The 24,120-nt window shown below is 52.2% G+C and overlaps 4 protein-coding genes across 14 annotated transcripts; 3 read left to right on the top strand and 1 right to left on the bottom strand.

The window, feature by feature from the left end:
- On the top strand, positions 1-11,235 carry bcl9l (bcl9 like). 5 transcript variants are annotated; one of them, XM_057048601.1, is made up of 10 exons: positions 2-324; positions 404-583; positions 4,220-4,389; positions 4,580-4,976; positions 6,046-6,168; positions 6,475-6,625; positions 6,735-6,819; positions 6,993-9,189; positions 9,310-9,552; positions 9,624-11,235. In XM_057048601.1, exons 4-10 carry the CDS (start codon positions 4,655-4,657, stop codon positions 10,772-10,774), a joined length of 4,272 nt encoding a protein of 1,423 aa, XP_056904581.1. In that variant the 5' UTR covers positions 2-324; positions 404-583; positions 4,220-4,389; positions 4,580-4,654; the 3' UTR covers positions 10,775-11,235. The 5 variants fall into 5 exon arrangements, with proteins under 5 accessions (XP_056904584.1, XP_056904583.1, XP_056904581.1 ...); XM_057048604.1 differs by lacking the exon at positions 404-583 and having other exon boundaries at positions 1-324; positions 4,322-4,389; XM_057048603.1 differs by having other exon boundaries at positions 1-583; positions 4,322-4,389.
- On the bottom strand, positions 11,113-13,443 carry LOC130534482 (C-X-C chemokine receptor type 5). Its single transcript, XM_057048608.1, has 2 exons — positions 13,062-13,443; positions 11,113-12,310 (listed from the first exon to the last, which is right to left on the bottom strand). The coding sequence occupies exons 1-2, from the start codon at positions 13,089-13,091 to the stop codon at positions 11,246-11,248; spliced, it is 1,095 nt and encodes a 364-aa protein (XP_056904588.1). The 5' UTR covers positions 13,092-13,443; the 3' UTR covers positions 11,113-11,245.
- A 25-nt stretch (positions 13,444-13,468) lies between these two features.
- On the top strand, positions 13,469-20,345 carry ddx6 (DEAD (Asp-Glu-Ala-Asp) box helicase 6). Of its 2 annotated transcripts, none has more exons than XM_057048606.1 (14): positions 13,469-13,615; positions 14,340-14,889; positions 14,968-15,031; positions 15,177-15,281; positions 15,426-15,555; positions 15,669-15,815; positions 15,922-16,016; positions 16,090-16,212; positions 16,295-16,423; positions 16,642-16,758; positions 16,832-16,895; positions 16,966-17,067; positions 17,142-17,321; positions 17,391-20,345. In XM_057048606.1, exons 2-13 carry the CDS (start codon positions 14,693-14,695, stop codon positions 17,315-17,317), a joined length of 1,449 nt encoding a protein of 482 aa, XP_056904586.1. In that variant the 5' UTR covers positions 13,469-13,615; positions 14,340-14,692; the 3' UTR covers positions 17,318-17,321; positions 17,391-20,345. The 2 variants fall into 2 exon arrangements, with proteins under 2 accessions (XP_056904586.1, XP_056904587.1); XM_057048607.1 differs by lacking the exon at positions 13,469-13,615 and adding an exon at positions 13,641-14,092.
- A 65-nt stretch (positions 20,346-20,410) lies between these two features.
- treh (trehalase (brush-border membrane glycoprotein)) lies at positions 20,411-23,846 on the top strand. Of its 6 annotated transcripts, none has more exons than XR_008952907.1 (15): positions 20,411-20,578; positions 20,679-20,779; positions 20,840-20,966; positions 21,030-21,117; positions 21,216-21,316; positions 21,401-21,493; positions 21,569-21,685; positions 21,781-21,903; positions 21,979-22,028; positions 22,106-22,306; positions 22,396-22,613; positions 22,779-22,939; positions 23,016-23,128; positions 23,202-23,255; positions 23,390-23,408. XR_008952907.1 is itself a non-coding variant. In XM_057048605.1 (15 exons), the coding sequence occupies exons 1-15, from the start codon at positions 20,502-20,504 to the stop codon at positions 23,522-23,524; spliced, it is 1,710 nt and encodes a 569-aa protein (XP_056904585.1). In that variant the 5' UTR covers positions 20,411-20,501; the 3' UTR covers positions 23,525-23,846. The 6 variants fall into 6 exon arrangements, 1 of the variants encoding a protein (XP_056904585.1); XR_008952909.1 differs by having other exon boundaries at positions 22,396-22,617; XM_057048605.1 differs by having other exon boundaries at positions 22,828-22,939; positions 23,390-23,846.
- Positions 23,847-24,120: the final 274 nt, after the last annotated feature.

Here is a 24,120-nt window from a genome sequence, read left to right as displayed (position 1 = left end):
TTGAATATTAGACTCGCTGGATTCCAGCGGCTGCAGGTTATCGCCTTCATCTCCATTTTATTTCATTTTATTCCTGCTGCCAGGCGAGCGGCTTGTCATTCTGCGGCGATGCCATCACCACTGTGATCTCTTTGCCTCGGTATTTTATTTTTATTTTTTTTATTATTATTATTATTTCCGGCAGATAAAGATGCCCGGTGTGACACATGAATGCGGTGACATACGGATGCCCGTGCGGCCGCAGTCCTGACTGGGATCGGCTGGGAGTGATATGGACGTCCTGCCTTCTGCAGCCCAACTGTGGGAGTCATGAACCGCTGCAAGGTGACGCGTCCTCCGCTTCCACACCAAACTTCAGTCTAGACACGCAGTTGTCATTTATCACAGTCTGAACATCCTCCAGACTCAATCGGCTGCGTTCAGGGGGGAAAAAAAGCGAGAAAAAGAACCAAAACCCGATCTAACGTAAAGATCGGGGACATCTTCCGCAGTGGTTACGGCGAAGGGATCGAGCGGTGTCGGTGGCCGCTCCGGGAAATGACCGCCGCTGACATCGGCCTCTTCCGAGCCCAGACGCCAGCAGGTAGAGAACGGAGCGTTTTCTAAACACTGTCGCTGACCAAACATGCTAACTCACGGCACATTTCGCAGCTGGCGCCGTGTGCGTGGGTAACTCCGGTAACTTTCCCCTCTTTTTACCAAGTTTCCGGGTCGCTAGCCAGCCGATACCAAAGTTTAATCCGTTAGCTAGCCGTCGTTGGCTCGCGGCTGTGCTACGTCAATGTAGGATTATGAACAAGTAGCCTAGCCGGGACCAAAATTAGCATGCTAAGTTAGCCCGCGGAGCAGGCTGGCGCAGCAACTAGTCCCCCCGCTCCGGAGCGGAGGTTCACAGCCATGAGTCCTTTAATCCTCCCCGCTGAGCACCTCGCTGGACCCCCGGGTAGACCCCCCCCCCGCCCCGTCTAAGATGCTCGTCGGAGCTTTCTGCCTCATCGCCGAGCTAATTTGTGCGGAGCAGCATTCAAACGAGTTTGCTTCTGTGACACAAGCTGTCACTTTAAACACATGTGCAAACCGACATGTTAAGCTTAAAACTGCTGCCCACGTCCTTAAAAACCCGCATTTAACCCGACATTTTCAGCACATGGCCGCCCCCCCCAGTCCAGGTTAATGTTTAGCTGAACGGAGAGCTCCAGGTCAAGATAGTGTCAAATTGTGTGGATCACTCGTATTTAGTCCTGCTTTTGTGTGTCACTTCTGTCAGTGTGTTACGACACCATCTCTTGACGTGTTTGTGTGTCTTCTTGTTACAGAATACACATGACAGCCCATAATCCTGCTCCTTCAGCCTGTTGAATGTGCTCTCTCCCTCACTCTCTCACCCTGTGCGTGTGTCTGTGTGTGTGTGTGTGTGTGTGTGTGTGTTTCTGTGCACAGGCTTTTCACACTGTTTGTGTATCTACAATATCCTGGTGCGCTATATATAGCTGCTAACAGAGTTTGCAACTTGATCTGAATTGTCTTCCAGGGCCACTCTGCCCTCCGTGTGCAGCTCTGCAGCTCCCTGATCACCGGATCTTATATTTCTTTATTTCTTTATCTATTTGTGCGTCGCTCCTCTGTGTGGAAATGTTTCTTTAACCAGTAAAAAATGTGCTTTGCTTAAAAAAAAAAGGAAATTGTGTAACTGTCCCTGAACTAATGAAAGACAATAAAGCAGTGTGTGAGAGATTAATATACCAAATCTAATTAACTGCCCCCCCCCCCCCCCCTCCTGTTTTACGAACAGAATGGAGGCTGCAGTCTGAGCGTGAGTGCGCGTGTGCGTGCACGGGGGCTGATGAACGGGGACTAATCTTACAGTAAAGTCGTCATAATGGTTCAGGGCTGATTCCGGTATTAATGATGTGTCCACGCTCGGCCGTGGGGACCCGTGTGGCGAGGCGCTGCCGACGAAGCGTTCCTTATCGGGTCAGGTGAGCTGCGGTGAGCGTTGCTCGAGTGATCGGTAAAAGAATAATGTGACACGGAGGCGATTGAGGCGGTGAACAAACCCCCCAGTTTCGGCCTCCTCCGTCGGGAAATGTGGTCGAGCCACATGTGTCTCGCTGTGACTTCATTCCCGGGGGACTGTTGTTTACAGCGTTCTGAAACTTGGGTGTGAGATCGGCGACTCGAATGGGAACGTGCGAGAGAGCAACCTGTGGAGTGATCGAAACGCGTGTAGGAGTCGGAGAGCCTGCCGGTCCCCTCCGCAGAGATCCTCTGGATCTGGTCGATCCAGCTGGATTTGCTAGAAGTGGAAATGCTTTGAGTGGGCAAACAGAAACGGAAGAATCCTGTGGGTCATTTATTCTGGGACGTTCAGGCTGATGGCGTGAAAGGCTGCGGATGGTTCCTCGTGGCGTTCCTCACAGGTCACGGTCGGTGGTCCTGTGGCTCTGGGAGTCACTGTGGTGGCTGCTGTCATTTAGTTAAACAAGACCTTTTTTTTGACCTTGAAAACAAGCCCAGCCCTTATTTCCTCGTTCAGCAGGTCGGAGAGAAGCTCTCGACGGTGCTCGGCCTCCATGGGCGGCAAATTGGGGAAGTATTTGTCAGCGTTTACTTGAAATGATCGGAAAATTGTCTAAACGGGCCTCAGGCTGGTGTTAAAAGGTCTCCAACGTCTTGATCTGGAACCTCCACTGAAATAACCCCCACCCTGCGAAGGTCAGAGGTCGACTCTTTCCAGATTCTTGAGATAATATAATAATTCTATATGTTGTTGATTCTTCTTTTTTTCTTCTTGGTTGGGATCTACAGAACATGTATGTGCACTTCAGGGCCCTGAACATGGGACCCAAGATGTGAACATGGGACCCACCGCGCTGCGTTCACTGACCTTTGCTAACCCGTTGATTCGAGTGTGTGTGTGTGTGTTCTGTGTCATAAACACTTTAAATTCATCTGCTCCGTTAAAGACTTGGACCTCGGTGTTTACTGCTGTGGGCCCTCCTGGAACCAGATTAGTTTTATTTGTCACCGCTGGCTCCCCGGGACTCCCCGGGTCTATAAACACCAGCTTGCCCAGTGGGATCCACTGGGAGGAACCTGGAGCTTTTACTGCCAGCAGACCCGCACAGGTCGGCTCCTCGCTTTTGCACAAACAAGCTCACAGCCAATGGAAGATCAGTATTTTTCTAAGAATAATATTAATATAATATTAATATATTTTGGCGCATTTAGTAAAATAAGTAATCAGGACTAACTGGAAACCACCATGTTATAGTGGTTTATATGGTTTTGGGATGGCTGAATCCCTTTTATGGTCTAATTTGAAGCAGATTTTGGGAAAACATTTTTAAAGATCAGCTCTCCTGTCTGTTCAGTGTTATACAAATACACTTTTTTGCTGGGGGGGGTGCCTTTTGTTTGTGGGATGTGACTGTACAATGGTGGAGTTAAACATTAACCTGCTAATCAAAATTCACGCCAGGTCACGTAGGAAACGTTGGAGAATCGCTGCGGGTCGCCTCATCGACACCTCCTGGGGGCACTGAGGGGAGGGGGAGGCGGTCACATGACGGAGAGTTTGGTGGGTCCTGCCTCTGGGACCTGTCCGCTCAGAGGTCAACGACTCGCTCTGTAACTAGTCCGTCTCCACTCTGCAACACAAAGCGTGGTCACACTTTGTAAACAGGAGCAATGTCTGACTGTCCCCGCTCGAGTTAATGACTGATCAAGTCCTCCGCCAGTCAACAAGGCGTCTTTCTGCGCCGCTCGTTTCGTTAATGACTAATTCCAGCTCCGGCTGTAGCTTCACCTGTCCAGGTGGGCGAGTTAAAGACGGATCAACAGGAGTTCAGAAGCGGCGAGAAGCTGAAACTGAACATTTCGCACTGCGAGGCAGGTTTCAGCTGCATCCGGGTGCAAACGCGTTAACAGGGAGCTGATAAGATGAATAAAGTAGTTGTGTAGGAACACAGAATGAGTCTGTGCGTGGAGGTGTTGCGACAGACGGCGTAGTGGAATGTGTGCCGAATTTTTCTGCGGTGTATCAGAGGGAGGAACTTAAAACACTTGAGCTATTTCTGAGTTGCAGGTTCCTCCTGCGGCTCAAAGCCAGGCTCTGCTCTATTTCCCTTAAAGGAGCAGTTGCCTGTTATTGTCGTCCCCCTTGATCTCCTCACTGTTATCAGCCCTCTGACATCTTCTCTTTGTCTTTGCTCATTAGGCTGAAGTTGACCCACCTGCGGACTCGGGACAGATAAGCTCGAGTGTGACTGTTGCTGTGTGGCGGCACTGATGTTGTTTCTCCCTCGGCGTCCCCCCCCAGGTCCGCGTGTGGTCACCAAAGGGCCCGAGCATGACATAGTATAGGTTCATCAGCTGGGTGAGAACGAGGTGAGTGTTCAGACTGAAACACAAGGGAAGCTGGGTCTCCTTTTTCAGTATATGACCTAAGCTAGACTTCACGTGTGTGTGTGTGTGTGTGCGTGTGTGTGTGTTGCTGCGCTTCCTCCAGTAGCTCTGTTGTATTTCTGAATTTCTGTGTGTAAAATTAGCGATGGCTAATCCAGACTTTTCCCCGCAGTGGCGGCTTTCCAGAGATGTGAACCCCACAGATAAACTGTCAGGACTAAACTTCACCAGCTTATCAACCGACCAAATGCACACTGATAACAAACTGACCAATCATGGCAAAGAGGTCACCAATGACAGACGATCGCAGGTACCCAGTGTGAACCAGCCGGCCCAGCTTCAGGGAGCCACTGGGACCCTGGGACCCAAGAACACTGGCGCCGGGAGCCATGGAGTTAAGTCCACCCAGGTTTCTCCTTGTACCGCCGGGGCAAAGGCTCCTGGTCAAGTGGCGAGCGCTGTCGGAGGGATGCTGAAGACTAAATGCAAGCGGGAGCGGAGCATCGGCGCCGACGGCGGCGAGACGAGAAACGCCGCCAGTTCGGCTTCCGACAGTGACGCCAAAGGAGGTGAGTCCCGCCCGTGCAGAGGAACTCGCTTCAGAAACGCGCACACGTCCTGTGAAGTTGAACTTCCTCTCAGTCAAACCTGAACCAGACTCGCCAGCGTGTGCGCAGCGGCCTCTTTCTCAGCCGGAAGCGAGCGTCAGGCCTGAGAGGACACAAAAGTTCATGTTCTTGCTGAAATGCCCTGACATTTAACTGAAGCAGCAGAATTCCCCCCCTCCCCGGCCTTTGATGCTTTCAGGCCTCGGCTGGGGTTTAGAATTTAGAGCGATAAGTCAGGAGCTTCTAAAAATCTGGTCATTCAGAAAGCAAGAGAGCGAGTCTGCTTTGAAAGACCTGAAAGTCTCTTTGGTCGCGGTGATGCTGTGCTTCACTCAGAGGTGCTGGAGGTTCATTTGTAGCAGCGTTCCCGAGTCCTGCCAGCGTCTCTCTGGCGGCGCCGAGTGCGTTTTTGCAACTCCCATCTGATCCTCACCAACACGACCGGCCCCTCCTTATGCAAGCAAACACGCACCACACATTCTTCCCTCTCTGCCTCTCGTCTTATGACTTCATTTCTTCGTGCGGACAGGATTCCATTGAGATTAACCTCGACTCTCCCCTCACACTAAAATAACAGACAGAAGCTCAAAAGTTGACCTTTTTGTTACATTTATCCACCTGGCCAGAGACGGGATCACTGGAAATGACTTTGAGGTGTTCCCGTAGTCCAAAATCTCAAGCTTTTCCCGTAATTATCAGATGTTTATCTCCGTGGAGACTGTGTAAATGCGTGGGAGGGAGCGTTCTTGCTGTCTCCATCTTGAATGGACGCAAAATGTTGCATTTAGGTGTCAGGAGATGGTTGGGTCCCTTCTACATGTTAACAGGTTAATTTATAACAAATGATAATGTGACGATTGGGCACACAACGGCCTCAATCGAAAGGCTGGGCCTATTGAGCAAAGTTCACCACTTTGTTAAACAGGGTAGGATAAAGATAATACCATGGCAACGGGCCTTTCAAACATTGTAAAGATGTTTTCCTCGCCATCTTGAGTCATCCAAGTATCGACACCTTTGTGTTCCTCAGCGAGCGTCCTGCGCAGTAAGCGCCGCTGCGTCCTGGAGAAGAAGCAGCCGTACAGTGGAGACGAGTGGTGCTCCGGACCTGAGACGGAGGAAGATGACGATAAGCCGCGTACTGCGATGCACCGTGAGTTGGACGACCGTTATTGTCATTGTGACCTCGCGTGTGAGACCAAAAGCATGCGGTTCTTTTCACGCTTTCCGTTTGGTGCTGCTGTGAAAGCGAGAGATTAAATGTTCATCTTCAAATCTAAATCCTTTCTCATGTTATGATGGAAACCTGTAATGAAATGTCTGCCTTTGCTGCTGTGATGGCCTTGACTATTGATATCTGATGCGCTCTGGCGCCATCTACTGGTGGATATCTGTCATGAAAAGTTGGGCTGACATTCCAAAAAAAGTGTCAGGCGGTTAAAGAGGTTTTTCTTTTCAGGAGGCGGTTCACTGGCAGATTCCGTGAAAGGACCCTCTGATCATATGTCCTCTGGACCTTTACCTGATCCTGAAGGTTCAGGGCCAAAAACAGAGCCGCCTCAGCCCTCCCAACAGTTGGTGTATGTTTTTACAACCAGCCTAGCCAACAGGTGAGAACTGTGTTCGGATAAAATTCGAAAAATGCTGAAGATATTTTTTTATCTAAGTTTGAATCCAGCGATGAGACACACATTAAATTCCACTGCATTTATTCTGCAGGGCTGCTGAGGCGATAGTGAAAGGACAGAGCAACTGTATAATCCTCTTTCACCAGCAAAATGTTCCACGTTCTAAGCCGAATCAGGTCAGTGATCAGGCGTGAAGCATGTGGAAGTTAGAGTTACTTATTTTAAACTCTGCTCCTTTATCCTCCTCGTGTCGGTTCTGCTGTGACATCGGAACTCGGAATGTTTCTGTAGCTCCAACTTCAATATCATCGTGAAGCTACTTTAACTTTAGCTCCTTGTTTTGCCACAGAGCCATCTATCGGAGAGGTTTAACAGCGTATCGGAGAAGATCAACTCTCCAGTCGCTTCCAACGCAAAATTGCAAAGCGGAACTCCTCAGCCGTCCTCGGCAGGACTCGGAGGCCGCGCCGATGGATCCTCTCAGAGCAGAACTGCTGGAGTCTCCAGCAACAGTAGCATAGATGGAGCAGGCTGTCTGTCCCTTCCTGTTGGTACCGTCTCTCCCTCGGGAAGTCCATCCGTTCTGTCTGCTCACCTGCAGAGTGATGCAGGTCAAAGAAATGGCTCCGAGAACTCCTATGGCCTCTCCAAAGAGCAGCTGGAACGCCGGGAACGCTCTTTGCAAACTCTAAGAGATCTAGAAAGACTGTTTCTGAGAAGTGGGGCCAGCGAAGGCCACGGACACCCTCCTGGTTTTAACTCCTCTCTGAGTAATAATAATAATAATCCGGACAGGAGTGCTCTACTTGAAAACAGTAATAATGGTACTAACTCTGGAAACGGCAGCTGTGGGAATCTGCGATTGCCAGCTCTGGCTTCAGTTGGACGGATGAAGAGATACGAAGAGCCCCTCCAGTTCATTTCTCAAGTGGAGACGCTTGGTGGGCCCGCTCTCCACAGCCTTCAGCTGGATGCGCATCAAAACCTGCCCCAGCATCCCCAACAGCAGCTGTCCTCGCCCGGGGTCGACATGGGCCCCTTCCTTGGACCAGAAGGCCTGACCCCGGAACAGATGGTGTGGAGGAAACTCCAAGAGGAATTCTACCTAGAGAAGAGACGACACCAGGAAATGCAAGTGCACAAACACCCCCAGCACTTCAGAATGATGTCGGAGATGAACATGCACGGGGGCGCTATGATGATGAGAGGCCCCCCTCCTCCCTATCACAGTAAACCTGGAGAGCAGCAGTGGGGTCCTGCCAATATGATGGGAGGGGGGATGAGTGGCAATGCACAGATGATGAGCATGCAGCAAGAGGGACCCCCAAGGTTCCTCGGACAGATGCAGAGGGGAGCGCTCGGAAGACGTGGATTTCCTGGCGCAGGGGGGGAGTTATCGATGGAGTGTCCCGGACCGCAAAAGCTCGCGAGGCCAGGAATGATTTGGCTGGATGATATTCCAAACAACGTCGGCGGTGGGGGGCGCTTTCATGGCTATCCCGGTGGGCCGGAGCATTTCCAGGGTGACCCGGAACAGGCGTTAACTCAAGAAGAAATGTTTTGCCTGATGCAGAAGCGGGAGATGCAGGGGCTTCCCAGGCTGGAACTCGACAGATTAGCGAAACTGCAGCAACACGGCAACTTTGACCCGAAGGTTCCGGGTAACGCGGGAGAGCCACACTTCTCTCACTTGGTCATGGGTCAGAGCCATCCCTCCGCTCATCCCTCCGTGGGCTTTACTGGCTCGCAGCAGATGATGCCCTCTCCGGGGGGGGGGCATCCGAGGAGAGACTTGGTAGAGTCTGTTCTGAGGAGCAATCTCACAATAAACCCACAGATGAATGTTCAGCAGCAGCAAATGTCCCAGAAGCTGCGAGAAGGTCCCGGAGGCAGTGGACCTCTGGGTGAAATGTTCAGCCACGCAGAGATTTCCCAGATTAAGGCCGCGCAGAACGCAAGAGGGAACCGACTGATGGTGTCTGGACCCGACGGCTGCTTCGATTTTCCCAACCAAGGCTTGTTTACTGGAGGACAGATGGAGCGGACCCATCTTCACCAATCCGGCCCTGGAATGTTTCGAGCTGAGCAGCAAAGTCCTCATCAAAAAGGAGCCACGTCCCGGCTTTGTCATCTGTCCATGGCTGGACGGCTGAGTGCTGCAGACCTCAGTCCCAGGCATCGCTCTGACCCGTCTCTTAGCATCGACCTCCTGACCTCACCGTCCATGCCTCCCCCCCATCAGCTGAAGTCCCCGTCCCTCAACCAGGAACCTTCTCCTTGTCTCGCTTCTCCCTCTGTCCCTGGGTTGAAGTCTCCTGCTCAGGTCCCCTCTGCAGGGCCTCAGCCTCCTCCTCCTCCTGCTTCGGGTGCAGGTACTCCTTCCTCTTCATCCATAAAGTCCCCCCAGATGCCAGGTTCTTCCACCCTTGTACTGCACTCTCCATCGGCCTCTCCCGGTCATCTCAAGTCCCCAGCTGTGACCATGGGTTCTCCAGGGTGGGCATCACCTAAAACCGCTCTCTCAAGTCCAGCCGGGCCAACTAGCGGTAAGCTACTGGGCAATGGAGGAAGTTTTTCCACTGAGAATCACGTCACCTTTAACAGGATTTTCTTGTTGCGTTATAACAACATCACTCTTTGTGTGTGTGTGTTTTTTTCTTTTGCAGGCCAGTCCCTCCCTCCCAGGAGTTCCAGCTCTACCCCCATTAGCCAGCCAGGATCTATGAATCCATTTACTTCTTCCCCTAATTCTCTTCCTCCTCCAAACCCCTTGTCTCTCATGTCTCAGATGTCCAAGTATGCCATACCCAGTTCCACGCCTCTCTATCACGACGCAGTTAAAACTATCGCCTCCTCTGATGACGAGATGCTGCCAGAGCAGCCTCTGCTAGCTGGCGTCAACGTCGGAGGTAGGAAAACCGGAGCGCCAGCGCCATTCAATCGATAAAAACCTCACATCTATGTGTTTTTGTGTTTCCAGGAACTATGGGGAACCCACAGAGCTCCCAGGTGGGCCCACACAGTGACCCCCAAAGCCCCATGGGTATCCGGCAAAGTCAGCAGCACCTGTCCCACGAGCCCTCAGGACCTGCACTCCCCTCCCCAAATCACATGGGAATGGTAGCCATGAATCCCTCCATTATGGGGGAGGGAAAACCTGAAGGGATGGGGCCCTGTCACGTTTCGCCCGTACCCCACAGCCAGGTGGCGGGCTTCCCTCGCATCCAGCAGCCTCCTCACGGGCCCGTGCACTCGCCGATCGGCAGAATGCCGCAGAATTTCCCTCAGCCCGACGAGGATAACGTGCCGGCCCAGCACCTACACCTGCTCAGCAAGCCCCATCCCGCCCAGCGCCCGCCTCATCGCCCCGAATCCTTCGCTCCTTTGCCCCTGCAGGACGGCCCCGACCTCAGTGAGGTCATACGGCCGTCTCACACCGGGATCCCCGAGTTCGACCTCTCGCGCATCATTCCCTCCGATAAGCCCAGCAGCACCCTTCAGTACTTCCCAAAGAGCGAGCCTCATCCGAACCCACACCGGGGACCGGCGTCCCAGCAGCCTGCTCCACAGCACCTTCTGAAGCAGATGTCCTCTGGCCCCGCCCACGTGAGCGTCACCTCATCCAATCCCCATTTGGCGAACTTGCAGAACATGATGGCCGAACAGCAGCTGCCGACTCACCCGGCCCACGTCGGGATGCGTCCCACTTTGGGCATTCCTCAGATGGGCTCCAGGAATGTGGCTCCTTGTGGGGGCCCCATGTGTCCGCCCGGATACATGATGGGGAGGACAGGTCTGGCACCCCAGCAGCAGCAGCAAGCTTTGATGGCAAACAACTTCCTCCACCACCCGCCTGGTCCGTACCCGGGCATGATGTCCTCCCAGCAGCCCCCCCACCCCCTGATGGGGCAGCAGAACATGGCGATGATGCAGGCTAAACAGCGGAGCATGTCCATTCCCGGGGACCATTTTGGCTCGGAGGATCCTCTGATATCCCCTCAGGGGCTCATGATGGCCCCCCCCCACCCGCAGGCTGGCATGGTGGGTGCCCACCCGCTCAGACAGCGCGGCCTCTCTCTGGACAGTCCGGTGGGCTACGGGCCGGGAGGGATGGCCAATATGCCCTTTTGAGCGTCGGTCACGGACTTCACGTTTAGTTGAATTAAAAATGATTTAAACTATTTAAAAGGCAGCGAGAGACGCTTAAAGGATCCGAACCTATTTTCTATTGTGAGATATGTACAGCATATTTGAAAAGTGTGTGTATTTGTGGGAACCGTGTGGCATTCGCTGCCTCAGCTATGAAGTGTGTGTGTGAGTGTGTGTGTGTGTTAAAGGCTGTATATGAGCTGCTCTTGTGACTGTCTGAAGCTGCTTTGTTGAACTGTGTTTTCATAGAAGTCTAAAATTATACTCATAAATGTGATTCTCAATATCGTGGCGTGATGTCATTGATGATCCTGAAAGCGTCGGTTTTATACGTCAAATCTTTAATAAATTCGGTTCCAGCGAGGCCAGAATGCTCAAACGTGATGAATGTAGTTGTCACATCTGTATCAACCTGAAGATCTGATTAAAAGCATCCATATTTACTGCTGCCTCTCATTGGTAAAGTCTGTGTCGGACGGTGGACGTGGACGTGGCTTCCGAGCAGGACGTCCCGTTCTGGACTCCGCTCAGCGGGGGGCAGACGCGGCCGCAGCCCGCCTTGGACAGCAGGCGGAGCAGCTCCCGGCGGAAGCGCACGCCGACGAAGGCGTAGAGGAACGGGTTGAGGCAGCAGTGGGAGAAGCCCAGACTCTTGGTCACCACCAGAGCCGCTTGCAGGAGGAGGACGGACTCGCAGCTCCTGGACGGGTCGGTGCTCAGGTTGTCCCTGGTCTGCAGGACCGAGGCCACGTTGTAGGGCAACCAGCAGACGCAGAAGACCAGGGTGATGAGCAGAGCCAGCTTGATGGCGCCCAGCTGCGTTTGGCCCCTGGCGCTCTTGAGCAGGGTCCCGACCACGGCGGCGTAGCAGCTTCCCATGATGGCCAGCGGCAGGAAGAAGCACACGTGCTCCAGGACCCTCATGGTCATGGCCCAGTTGTTGGCGTGGATGCCGTAGTCGTCGAAGGAGCAGAAGAGGCGGGAGGAGTTGCCGTCCCCCGTCACGGTGAGGAACACCAGATTGGGCGCCGATATGGCCAGGCAGACCATCCACAACGCCGTGCACGTCAGGTGCACCGTCCTGCGCCGCTGACGCTGCAGGCTGGCGACGGCGTGCACGATGGCCAGGTAGCGATCGACGCTGATGCACGCCAGCAGGAAGCTGCCGCACAGCAGGTTGAGCTGCCTCGCCAGGCCCACCAGCTTGCAGAGGAATTCTCCGAATATCCAACCGGTGGCGTTCTCCAGGATGCTGAAGGGGAAGGTGGCGAGGAGCAGCAGGTCGCTGACGGCCAGGTGGAGCAGGTAGACCTCGCTGACGCGCAGGAGGCGCCAGCGGCTCAGGAGGACCGTCACCATCAGGCCGTTCCCCAGCACGCCCAGCAGGAGGAGGCAGCTGTAGAAGAGGCCCTCAAAGGTGGCCCTGAAGCTCTGCAGGCTGCCAGCGTCGTCGCCGCAGTAGCTCAGGTTGTCTCTGGGGTAAATGTAGTCGGGCTCCCCGGTGGCTGCGTCCCGGAGCTGCACAAGAGACAGAAAAGTCAAGTTCTGCACCGCTGCTCGGGCACGGCGGCCGCCATTTGGATCCGCTTTGATGAGCAACAGCGATTAAAACAACGGAGCAATTTTAATAAACTCCTCATGCATCTTAAATTATTTTATCCCCTGAATTCAAATGTGGGATTCAAAGACAGAGGAGTTGTCTGGCCACGCGATGGCGTACGCGAGTGGCACAACTTCAAAGCAAAGTAGCTGAAGCATCAAAGCAACTGAGAATAAGTTTCAAATAGAAAAGGGTGGGGGAATAATTTCAGATTTTAAAGTGCAGGGGTGCCGTAATGCGCGCTGCAGGCAGAATGAAGCTCACATCTCCACATCTGGCACAAATGGCATGTTTGGCTCAACTCGTCGTCCTTCTCCAACTTGTTTCAGAATAATAAAAAGAGACCCAAGGTAGTTTTCTCTGTCAACTGGACTGGGTTTCTTCTCTTGAAGACGTTTCGCCTTCTATCCAGAAGGCTTCTTCAGGCTTCTTCAGAAGCCTTCTGGATAGAAGGCGAAACGTCTTCAAGAGAAGAAACCCAGTCCAGTTGACAGAGAAAACTACCTTGGATACAATGACCTGGATGACTGAGAATTTACACAGACAATAAAAAGAGACTTGTTCAAGACTTGGGCCGCATCTTTTTGCGCGAATGCAGCTGAAAGTTTGGGCACCAACATTAAGAAAAGAAGTGTTTAAAATCAGATACACCAGGAAATAACTTCTTACCTCAAAGTCTGAAACTCGGAATACCTCCATGCTGTAATCCGACTCGATAGACTGTATTTTAATGGCAAATCTGCAAATGTCTCAATCCTCTTTTTGCAGCTGTCTGTTTCTGGGTGGAGATTCTTGAGACTTAATGAAGTCAGAACAGACCAAAACTTTATGCCTGGCTGCTATGCAAATCAGCACTCCAGATTTTCACCACCAAAACACTGATTTTGATTTTGATTCTGATAATGCTGCAGATTTGGATGAATTTGACGGTGACAACAGATGATTTTATATAGATCACAAATACGCGCCGGCGGCTTTGGAAATATGCGGATTTTTTTAGTTGATTTTTTTGCTTGCCACCCCCCGGTAGGTGCATTTATTTTGCACCGTTTAGGGCCGAAGGTGGTGAGGAGAAAACATTGATTTAAAATGAAATCAGGTGATTCGCCTGCTGGAGGTGGGCTCAAATACGAGCGGAAGCCATCTTGGACGTTTGGTTGACGAGGCTCGTAATCTGCTAAGAATCGGTGTATGTTAGAATCAGCACTTTTTGGGGTTTCAAGGTAAATACGTGCGCGCTGGGGCCGCTTCTGTCGACGGCTCTTTCTCAACGGGATGTCTCATTTTCCGTTTGCGACGTTGCCTTTTTCCATTTATGCGTGATTTCACTATTGTTAGCGGGGTTTTGTTAGCCTGTTAGCGGACCTGACACGGCATTTGCTAGTCTATTTGCAGCCACTAGCCGCAGTTTTCTTACACCTATTTGTAAGGACGGTGATAATAATAACATGGGAAAATACGGTTTTACCAGCTCTATCATTTATCGGCCAATTTAAATTTGCTCCAAACTGGTTAAATCGGTATTGGCCATCTCAAATGTAACACAAGCGTTCATGTGCTAGTTAGCCAGATGTCGGCGACAAGCACGGAGTTGTTAGGTTGTTTGCTTCGTAGTTACTTCAAATAAAGTCGAAAATTCGCCGTGTTATGTTGTACATTTGGGAATTACTTTTCATCGACCATTCAGCAACACGGCCTAGGTAATTGTAGATAAAATTGTCACGCTGAGTTGACGTTTAGGCTTCTGCGTCAACAACGCTTTTAACGTCTCACTCCGCTGTTGTGTTGGCTAACTTTTGACGCCAGGCCTGCCGTGTTAATGATTGGTTCCGGCTTGTTGCTAAATGACACAGCGGAGTTCCTTTAGCGGCTCCAAGTTAACAATTGTAAGTTGTCATTGTATTTGTCGGAGTGGTTGTTTCTAACTGTGAACATTGTTCCTTTCAGGATCGGAAGAAACAGCGGCTCTGCTATGCTACACAAGGCTGCTAGCTAAACAGTCGGACAGTGCTTGAACGCTAGCGTAGCCTTCCTGGTGTGGGGCTTTCAGAAAGAAACAACAACTTGTACAATACAGCTATATTTACTAGTAATTCTAAAATCTGTGCTCATAGAGGTGTCTAATTTGTTATTTTGAAGAAGTCTAATACAAGAGATTTGAAATTAAATCTGGATATTTATTGAGAGATACGTTTTAAGTGAAGGACAATCTTTGAGTTCCGAGTAGTCCAAGAGACGTGGACTCGCTTTATCCAATTCCTGGGAGGAGTGTTAACGTTAAAGGTACAGAAAGACTAAATATGAGTACTGCCAGGACGGAGAACCCGGTGATTTTGGGCTTGTCCAACCAGAATGGACAGATCAGGGGCTCGGTGAAGCCTGCTGGAGCCCCGGGTGGGGGGGGAGGAGGTCCTCAACAGCACCAGGTCAACCAGATGAAGGGTGCCATCAACAATGGCAACTTCCAGCCCGCCCCAACGACAAACGCCGTCATCAAGTAAGAGATCTGCCCCTGCCGCAGCCACTTTCGCCCCCGTTGAGTCTCGCGTTGCTGACATGTTGCGACCTTCCGCAGGCCTGGTGATGACTGGAAGAAGAATCTGAAATTGCCCCCTAAAGACATGAGGATGAAAACTTCGGTTGGTGCATTTGTCCTTAATTGGCAGCGCTCAGTAGCCTTGTGGCTGTAATCCGTGTGTGTGTGTGTGGTGTGTGTGTGTGTGTGTGTGTGTGATGCTGCTAGCCTAAAGTTTTAGTACTAATGGAGCCTTTCTGTCGCCACAGGATGTGACTGCAACAAAAGGCAACGAGTTTGAGGATTATTGCCTAAAGAGGGAGCTGCTCATGGGAATCTTTGAGATGGGCTGGGAAAAGCCATCTCCCATCCAGGTACTTCCAGACCCACGCACGCCTTCCCGTGACTGAATTATTCCAGTTAGCTTTTATTTGAGTGGCTTTGGAGCGAGGACACGCGACCCTGGACGCACATGTGATGGCCAGTGTGGTTTTCTTTGTCTTTTTCTTCTTCTTTAGGAGGAAAGTATTCCCATTGCACTATCTGGAAGGGACATCTTGGCCAGAGCCAAGAACGGCACAGGGAAGAGTGGAGCCTACCTCATTCCCTTACTTGAACGCATTGACCTGAAAAGAGACTGCATACAAGGTAGTTTCTCTATTCTGCTGCCCTTCTTGTGGGTCTCCAGGCAGCCCCCCCACCCCCCCCACCCTTGGGCGTGCTTCTGGTCCGCTCAGTTTGTTGGTGCTTCGCTTTTCCAGCTGTGGTCATCGTTCCCACCAGAGAACTGGCTCTGCAAGTGAGCCAAATCTGCATCCAGGTCAGCAAACACATGGGCGGAGTCAAGGTGATGGCGACCACAGGTGGCACCAACCTCCGCGATGACATCATGAGACTGGACGAGACGGGTAAGCTGGATCGGACCCACGCGGGCCCACAGACGCTGGAGATCGCTGTCACTGTAAACGCGCGTCAGGTGGTGCCGGCTCGCTCAGTTCCTCGTTTCTGCTACAGTTCACGTGATCATCGCCACTCCGGGCAGGATTCTGGACCTCATCAAAAAGGGCGTGGCCAAAGTCAGCCAAGTGCAGATGATCGTTCTGGATGAAGTGAGTTTGTTGCACGCCCACTTTCAGAAGCAGCTGTTCCAGCTTCTCACTCGCTCTCCGTCCTGCCCGTCAGGCTGACAAACTGCTGTCTCAGGACTTTGTGGGTATGATGGAGGAGATGCTGGGCTTCCTGTCCAAGCAGAGGCAGATCCTGCTCTATTCTGCCACGTTCCCCCTCAGCGTGCAGAAGTTTATGGTACATACGAGCTTCTCCTGTGATCTAATCTTCATACGCTCAATCAGAAATGCCCACAGCAGCTTTTATCTTCTTTCTTTAGACTTCACATCTGCAGAAACCTTACGAGATCAACCTGATGGAGGAGCTCACGCTGAAAGGTGTCACTCAGTATTACGCTTATGTCACCGAGCGGCAGAAGGTCCATTGCCTCAACACCTTATTTTCCAGGGTGAGTGACGCTCCTGAAGGTGAGCTCTGATACAGCCGAGCGTATTTTCCTCCCGTCTTCTGGAGTCGGCTAAAGGGCATCGGCGGTATCGTGAAGCGTGAAGCCAGTCGGCGCCAGGCGCGCGTTCTTCACGCTTCAGCAGATTTACTGTGCTTGAGCGCCAACAGGTGTTTCCTCAAACGTCACCAATGATCCGAAATGTCTGCTTTTGTGTTTAGCTCCAGATCAACCAGTCCATAATCTTCTGCAACTCCTCTCAAAGAGTGGAGCTCCTCGCCAAGAAGATCTCCCAGCTGGGATACTCCTGCTTCTACATTCACGCCAAGATGAGACAGGTCAGCTTCTCTAAATGTCCCCGCCGCGGCTGATTGTGAGCCCGTTCCCACCGTTTGCTCTGCTGCCCCACAGGAGCATCGGAACCGCGTGTTCCATGACTTCAGAAATGGCCTCTGCAGGAATCTGGTCTGCACTGGTGAGTAGAAAGGTCTCGGGTCCAGAGAACGTCGACAGTGGTGAAACTGGGCCAATCGTGTCTCTTTCAGACTTGTTCACGAGGGGAATCGATATCCAGGCTGTGAATGTCGTGATCAACTTTGACTTCCCCAAACTGGGAGAAACGTACCTTCATCGTATCGGGAGATCTGGTAAGTGTGCGAGCGGACCCTGATCCCGGCGGAACCTTCTGCCGAAGCGGCTCCACCACTGTGGCTGTGTGCAGGGCGCTTCGGACACCTGGGCCTCGCCATCAACCTCATCACCTACGACGACCGCTTCAACCTGAAGGGGATCGAGGAGCAGCTGGGAACAGAGATCAAGCCCATCCCAGGCATCATCGACAAGAGCCTGTACGTGGCGGAATATCACAGCGAGAGCGGAGAAGAAGTCAAGCCATGAGCCAGTGAGTAACCCCGCACGGCACCGCGGCCTCGGCGAGCTGGCGCTAACGGCGACGCTCTTCTCCCCGCAGATCAGTCCATCCTCGTTCCCCTCCGTTCCTTCTCCCACCCCCTGTCTTGGAGTTTTTTTTTTTTTTTATGTACAGTTTCCGTCTTCCTCATTTGGACGCCACCATAAGGAATGTGTGTTTTGATGGACTTCTCTTCACGCGGCGAGGGCTCGGCCGCGTTCCCACGCTCTGAAGACACAAGCACTGGGAGGAAAGCACGGGACCGAGGATAGTGCACAACCTGAGCAGCGCACGGCCAGAACCTACAGACCAAAGGATGACGCCCTCCTTTCTCCACCCGTTATTTTAGGAGTTTCTATCAAGTGCCTTAACAAGCAGTTCTTTCCTCCGTAATAACTTCATCTCCCATCTCAGTTCACACCGCAGCCGTGATTAAATCCATCTCATCTGTTCGGTCCCGTCACATAAAATGATTCCCAACTTATTTTTATTTTTTTATTATTTTTTTTGTGGTGGTGGGGTGGGGGGGGTCATCTGTTCCACAAGTCGTCGATCAGGAGTGAGCAGGGTCTGGAGGACCTTCCCTGGCTCTTCTGCTCGTCTGTCTGGCTGAACGAGGACACACTTGGATTTTCCACGGACAGAGATGCTGGATTCATTTGTTTTTCCAAGAGCCGGCCAGACGCAGAAGCCTGCGCTCTAAAGACCCAGAACCTTTCCTCCGTCTTCAGCCTTCAAACACTAAAAGCGAGCGTGCGGCCTGTCGGTGCGAGTCCTGAGGACTTTTCTCGGTGAAATGTACTTGTAAACACTTTTTGTTCCCCCCTTTGTCCCGCGTTTCACTCCCCTGGGTGGCCATACTCACTTCTGAGACGTGCGGCCCGTGGCTGGGCCGCCCCTCACACCTTGTGTATATAGCTTCATTTTAAGATTGTTTTAAACAAGTTCTAAAGGCTGGCTGACAACAAAATTAGTTCCCCTCTTCTCTCGTTAGCACTGGAGACTGTTTCCCTGGTAGCCAGTCGGATCTGCAATATTGGCCTGTGAATTTATTTATAATTTTAGAAATTGCAGAATTTACCGTCATCGAAAGAAAATCCGAAGAGTTGAAATGATCTTGTGCATGAATTGTTTTTTGTTTGTTTTTTTTTGTTTTCTCTTGGAGGCGGAACGCGGCGCCGCTTTTTTCCGGCCCCTCCGAGTTGGTCCGTGCAATTCTTCCACGCTGCACTTCAAGGTTTAACCCGCTGCCCATATTCTGCTCCCACCAGTGTTAACAAGTGTTCGGTCTTCGTTCAGCTCGGCCAGCGGAGTCGCCAACCCGTCACCAGCCTTAACTTGTCAAATTGACTCCCGAGAAACTCGTCTAGACCTTTTTTAAAAACGAGCGTCGTTGCTGGAAGAGAAAGGCTCATCCTATTATGTAGTAGTGCTACGCGCTGCAGTGCAGCCCAATTGGCAGTTTCTTTTCTTTTGTGTTTTTTACGGGGGGGGGGGTAATGGCCTGTTACGCCTGTGCCCTCGAGCACGGCTCCACCATCTCCCAAATGTCCCAGAATCTTTTTCCAATCCCCCTTTAGAACGTCAGCCAATTGCATCAATATCTGACCTAAAATGTAGCAAGAGCTCAATCTGCGTATGCTAACGTGACCGACGCCATGGAAACGGGCCGGGCCGAGACTGGTTCACGCAATAACACTGAGCGCACGGCTTCTTGTGAGCATGGAAACCAAACAGGCATTTTAGGTGGTGGTGGGGGGGGGGTGATAAGAGGTGAAAGTGCTTGTCTGAACCAGAGGTGCAGCTCAGGCTGCCGAGCTTTTGGCTCGTTTCTCTGCCCTTCGTTGCTTTGGATATTTGGGGTTTTCGGTAATGTAATTTTTGCAGTTTTGTGCAACCAAACCTTATCTTGCAGTAAGGTCTCTGAACCACGTGGGGGGGGGGTGTAACCATCTTCCCCACGTCATGGCGAGATGCTCTCCTGACCGTTCCCACCGCTGAGAATCGCCGCATCATTAGTTGAATCCAGTCACCCGCGTTTCTCACGGTGGGAACCGGGATCCCCGTTCTCCCGCCTGCTGCACGGCCCCCCGGGAACTTGCACTTAGAATTCGACTCATTCGTGATGGGGGAGGGTTTGAAAAGATCCAAATTTCAGCGGGAGGCGGTTGAACGGGGACCCAGACGCACAGACGATCGGCAGCTGTCTGTTTCCTGTCGGCTCGGCTGCTGTAACCTCCTCAAAGTCGCCTTTGAGCTGCGTTACTGCCGCTGGATGCAAGCAGAACCTTTAAGACTGAGACAAGAGCATCTTGCCCCAGGTTGGGTCACAAATTGGGCTTTCTTTTTTTCTTTTTGGTGGTAAATTGTCTCATTCTTGAAGGTGAATTTAAATTTTGGGTGGGTGTTGAATTGGTTCTGTTGCTGCCCTGATGCATTTGATCTCTTATCCTAAAGCCCCGTCTTCCAGGGCCGCGACCCAACCGGGTTTTCTGAGCGCCCACCTGGCTCCCCACTCGCCTCCATGACAGCAGTTTTCCTGACCGGGAGGACGGAAAACCCGGCTGGATCGCGGCTCCTCGAGGACTGGGTTTATACGACCGCACCGTTTTGGTGCACCATTTGGCCCTGTGGTCCGAGAGCCATTCTAACCCTTTGTGCCGATGCATCAGTGAATCCAGGGGGGAGGGGGCCCTCTGGGCATGACAAATTTGATCTCGACCAACTACTGTGGGAATTTGGTATTTGAAAAAAGAAGAAAAAAAAAAAGGTTGTAAGTTGCCCTTAAATTTGGAATTTTTGTTTTCTCAAGTGTTTGACACGACCTCATTTAAAAGTTTCCAAATTTAAGTGAGAATAAAAGTTTGAGTTCCATTTTATTTCCCAAAAAAATTGGTCTTTATTTAATTGGCCGTTATTTTCGGTGATGCTGATTTTACGACTCATTTGAGTTTGAAACCTGTCGGAATTGAACGGTTTTGGAGTTTTGTTGGAAATAAAGCTCACTGAAATTTCTCCTGCATCAGCGCTTTTCCTTTGACCTCCCGCCGCTCCGACGGCCCCTCCCTCTCTCCCTCCCTCCCTCCCTCCCTCCCTCAGCGCCACCCTTCAGCTCAGGTCTGTTTGGGACCTGGCGAACGCTCCTGTACTCTGGAGTCGCCTTTGGTCCAAATGCACGTGCGTGCGCTCGTCTGCGTGCTGCTGCTTCCCAGCTGGGGAGCCGCTGCTGCCCCCCCACCCTGTGACAGGTGAGTGTCTTCCTCCGCTCGGATCGGTCATCTATGAGGTTGAAGCCCGTTTTCGGTGATTTGAGAGCGTCACTCTTGCCTGCGTTGCCGTGGTAACCAGTGGGATCTACTGCACCGGGCCCATCTTGCACCGAGTCCAGACGGCCAAACTTTTTGATGACGACAAACACTTCGTGGACATGAAGCTGCGGCGGCCTCCGGGTAGGTTCTGCCCCGCGATTCTGCCGCCGGCCCGCGTGATTTGACGCGTTTTCCCTGCAGATGTGGTTCTGGCCGCGTTCCACAACCTGTCGGCGGCCGAGGCCGAGCTGCGGCACTTTTTGGACATCTACTTTGACAAACCAGGGACGGAGTTGGAGCCGTGGACGCCGCTGGACTGGCATGAAAAGTAAGGCTGGTTTTTAAAGAGGGCCGTGATAATGTTTGACTATAATAAATGATATTGTATCAGGCCAAAGTTCCTTGAAGGAATATCCGATAAAGATTTCCGCGCCTGGGCCGAAGAGCTGCATAAAAGCTGGAAGTCTCTGTCCAGAAAGGTGACTAAAGTTCAATTGTTTGGCTGTAAAAGTGTCCATAAATGGGCGCATAAATGAGTTCATGGCTCATAAACTTGATCCCCCCCCCCGCCCCCAAGATCCGCGCCGACGTGAAGGACCGCCCAGAGTTCTATTCGCAGATATACACCCCCCATCCTGTCGTCATACCCGGGGGCCGCTTCAGGGAGCTCTACTACTGGTGAGTGAATAATGAGGTGTCCTCTGGCCAGAATCAGAGCCTGGCGCCCAGAGTGACGGGCGGCGCCGTGTACCCCCCCCACAGGGACACTTACTGGGTGATCAACGGGCTCCTGCTGGCAGAGATGAAAGACACGGCCCTGGGGATGATCCAGAACTTCATCTACCTGGTCAACAGGTGACGCCCGCCTCTACTTCAGCCACCGTCTCCTGCTGCAGGTGATTCGAGGCGTTCCTGTCCCCCCTCCCGCAGGTTCGGCTTTGTTCCCAACGGTGGGCGGGTTTACTACGAGCGCCGCAGCCAGCCGCCGTTCCTCCCTCTGATGGTGGGGAGCTATTATCAGGCCACCGGGGACAAAGAGTTCCTCAGGTCATTTGGGTGTTTCAGGGACCTTTTACAATAAAATCCGAGCGATCCAAACGCTCGCAGCTCGGATGAAAAATCGCCCTCTTCCCTCTTTATAGAGAGGCTCTGCCGGCTCTGGAGAGGGAGTACGGGTTCTGGATGCAGAACCGTTCCGTGTCCCTGGAAAGAAATGGGAAGAAACACGTGCTGAACCGATATAACGTCCAGGTGAACTTCCCCAGGTACGTGTGAGATCAATAAAAACTGGGAAGGAAACCGGCAGAATTCCACACAGGTGATGCTTGAAATGCTTCCAGGCCCGAATCCTACACAGACGATCTGGAATTGGCTGAAGGACTCTCTGAGGGTAAAGAAATAGTTCCTGCATGTCCCTGGTGTTCCGAGTCATAGACCTGTCTGAGCTGCTTTTCCTTCCCTCTTCAGAACAAAAGGAGCAGCTGTGGGCTGATCTGAAGGCGGGGGCAGAGTCCGGCTGGGACTTTACATCCCGCTGGTATATAGACGGTTCTGGTCAAAACAACGGCACCCTCAGAGAGACCCGCACCAGTCAGATCCTGCCGACCGACCTCAACGCTCTGCTGTGCCACTGCGAGAGGAACCTCGCTTCATTTCACAGGGTTCTGGGTGAGCGTGCAGGAACTTCCCTGTCTGGGCTCAGCTCAGGCCACACAAAGCTGCTGGTTGCGTAACACTGACAAGCTGCTTCCTGACAGGTGACGGGGAGGCGGCGGCGGCGTACGAGCGCGCCGCGGCTCTGAGGCTGGAGGCCATCGAGTCCGTGCTCTGGGATGCCGAGAGGGGGGCCTGGTTTGACTACAGCCTGGTGACGCACTCCAGACATTTGGACTTTTACGCCTCCAACCTGGCTCCCCTGTGGGCCCAGTGTTATTCTCAGCCTGAGATGGGGGAGAAGGCCGTGCAGTACCTGAAGGTTGGTGGGTAAATCCTGGCGTCCGCCTTTTGTTGGCGGCACCAGGAAGGCGCAAACTGTAGTTTGTGGTTATTGTTGCTTAAAAACCGGTGGCCTCTGCTGCTCGAGAGCCCTTTAAAGGAGGTGAAGCAGAGGTTTCCCAACTCTGCCCCTCTGCACCAGCAGAGGGCAGAGACGAGCTACGCTGTTTTCACTCAAGCTTCCTGTCACTCAGAGGAGCGGCGCTCTTCAGTACCCCGGTGGAATTCCCACGTCGCTGAAGGAGTCCGGGCAGCAGTGGGACTACCCCAACGCCTGGCCTCCTTTGCAGCACATGCTCATCGAGGGTAGGCGCCGCCCCCCCAGGTGGACCGCCTGTATTTGAAAGGCGACATGCCGTCAACCTTCCGGTGTCGTTCCCAGGTTTATCCAATGTGGCGTCCGAGGAGGCTAAACAGCTGGCCTCTGAGCTGGCTCAGCGGTGGATCAGGAGTAACTGGCTGGCCTACACGAAACACAAAGCCATGTTTGAGAAGGTGACTTTCCTGCAGCGTTAGGCTGCCCCAGTTCATGTCCTCCCACAATAACGCCTCGCCACATCTGTCACAGTACGACGTGCGCCAAGAAGGCAAACCGGGTGCTGGAGGGGAGTATAATGTGCAGGTAAGATGCCAACGGGACACCGACGTTCCTCTGGAACCTGTTTGTGGTGTCCCTTTAGGAGCTTTTCTCTTGTTTGTAAGCTTCTCTGCCGATGGGCGGTTTTAAATGACGACGTTCTTCTCGTTCCGATGCAGCTGGGCTTCGGCTGGACCAACGGCGTGGCCCTGCAGCTCCTGGACCGGTACGGAGCCACTCTGACATCGGGAAGCGGCTCGGGGCGTCTCTCGGCCTTCCTCCTCTGCCTGGTCGTCGCTCCTCTGCTCCTGTGAATGCAGCGTGGCAAATGAGCACAAGTTAATACCTTTTTCAAAAAAACTAAATTATTTTGGCGTTCTCATCCTCGGCGGTAAACGATCTCTCCTGATATCAAAGGGTGCAGATGCAATTATGCGGGCTGTCACTCCCGGCGCCGCCACTCGGATCGCGACATTAAATTGAACTGACATAATAATTATTCACCTAAATCAATTCCAACTTTTACTGCCAAACGGAAGCTTTGGGCTTTTTTTTTTTGCATGTGCACGGCGGGTGAAATGAAAACAAGCTTTTGTGTTGAATAAAATATGAAGTGAAGGCATTAATAAGACATAATGTTGTTTAAACTGTTGAGTCTATTTTTGCCAAAGAGTTTAAGATGAGATTGCAGGTTTATCCCAGCAATCAGGTCCCGGCGAGGGAGATGTCTTTGAAAGCTTTAAAGGGGTTCGGATCTTTCAATTCATACTGGGAAGGAAAACCAGGTCTGAAAGGTCTGAAAGTGCAGCATGTTGGGAAGAAATGAATCGGATGGCGTCAGTGTTCAGAGCCATTTCTCCCTCCAGATCTCAGAACATTAAACCCCATTTACATCAAAATGGAGAAACAG

The sequence above is a fragment of the Takifugu flavidus genome, chromosome 12 (assembly GCF_003711565.1).
Source record: "Takifugu flavidus isolate HTHZ2018 chromosome 12, ASM371156v2, whole genome shotgun sequence".
NCBI lineage: Eukaryota > Metazoa > Chordata > Actinopteri > Tetraodontiformes > Tetraodontidae > Takifugu > Takifugu flavidus.
This window is presented reverse-complemented; position numbering and strand designations above follow the sequence as displayed.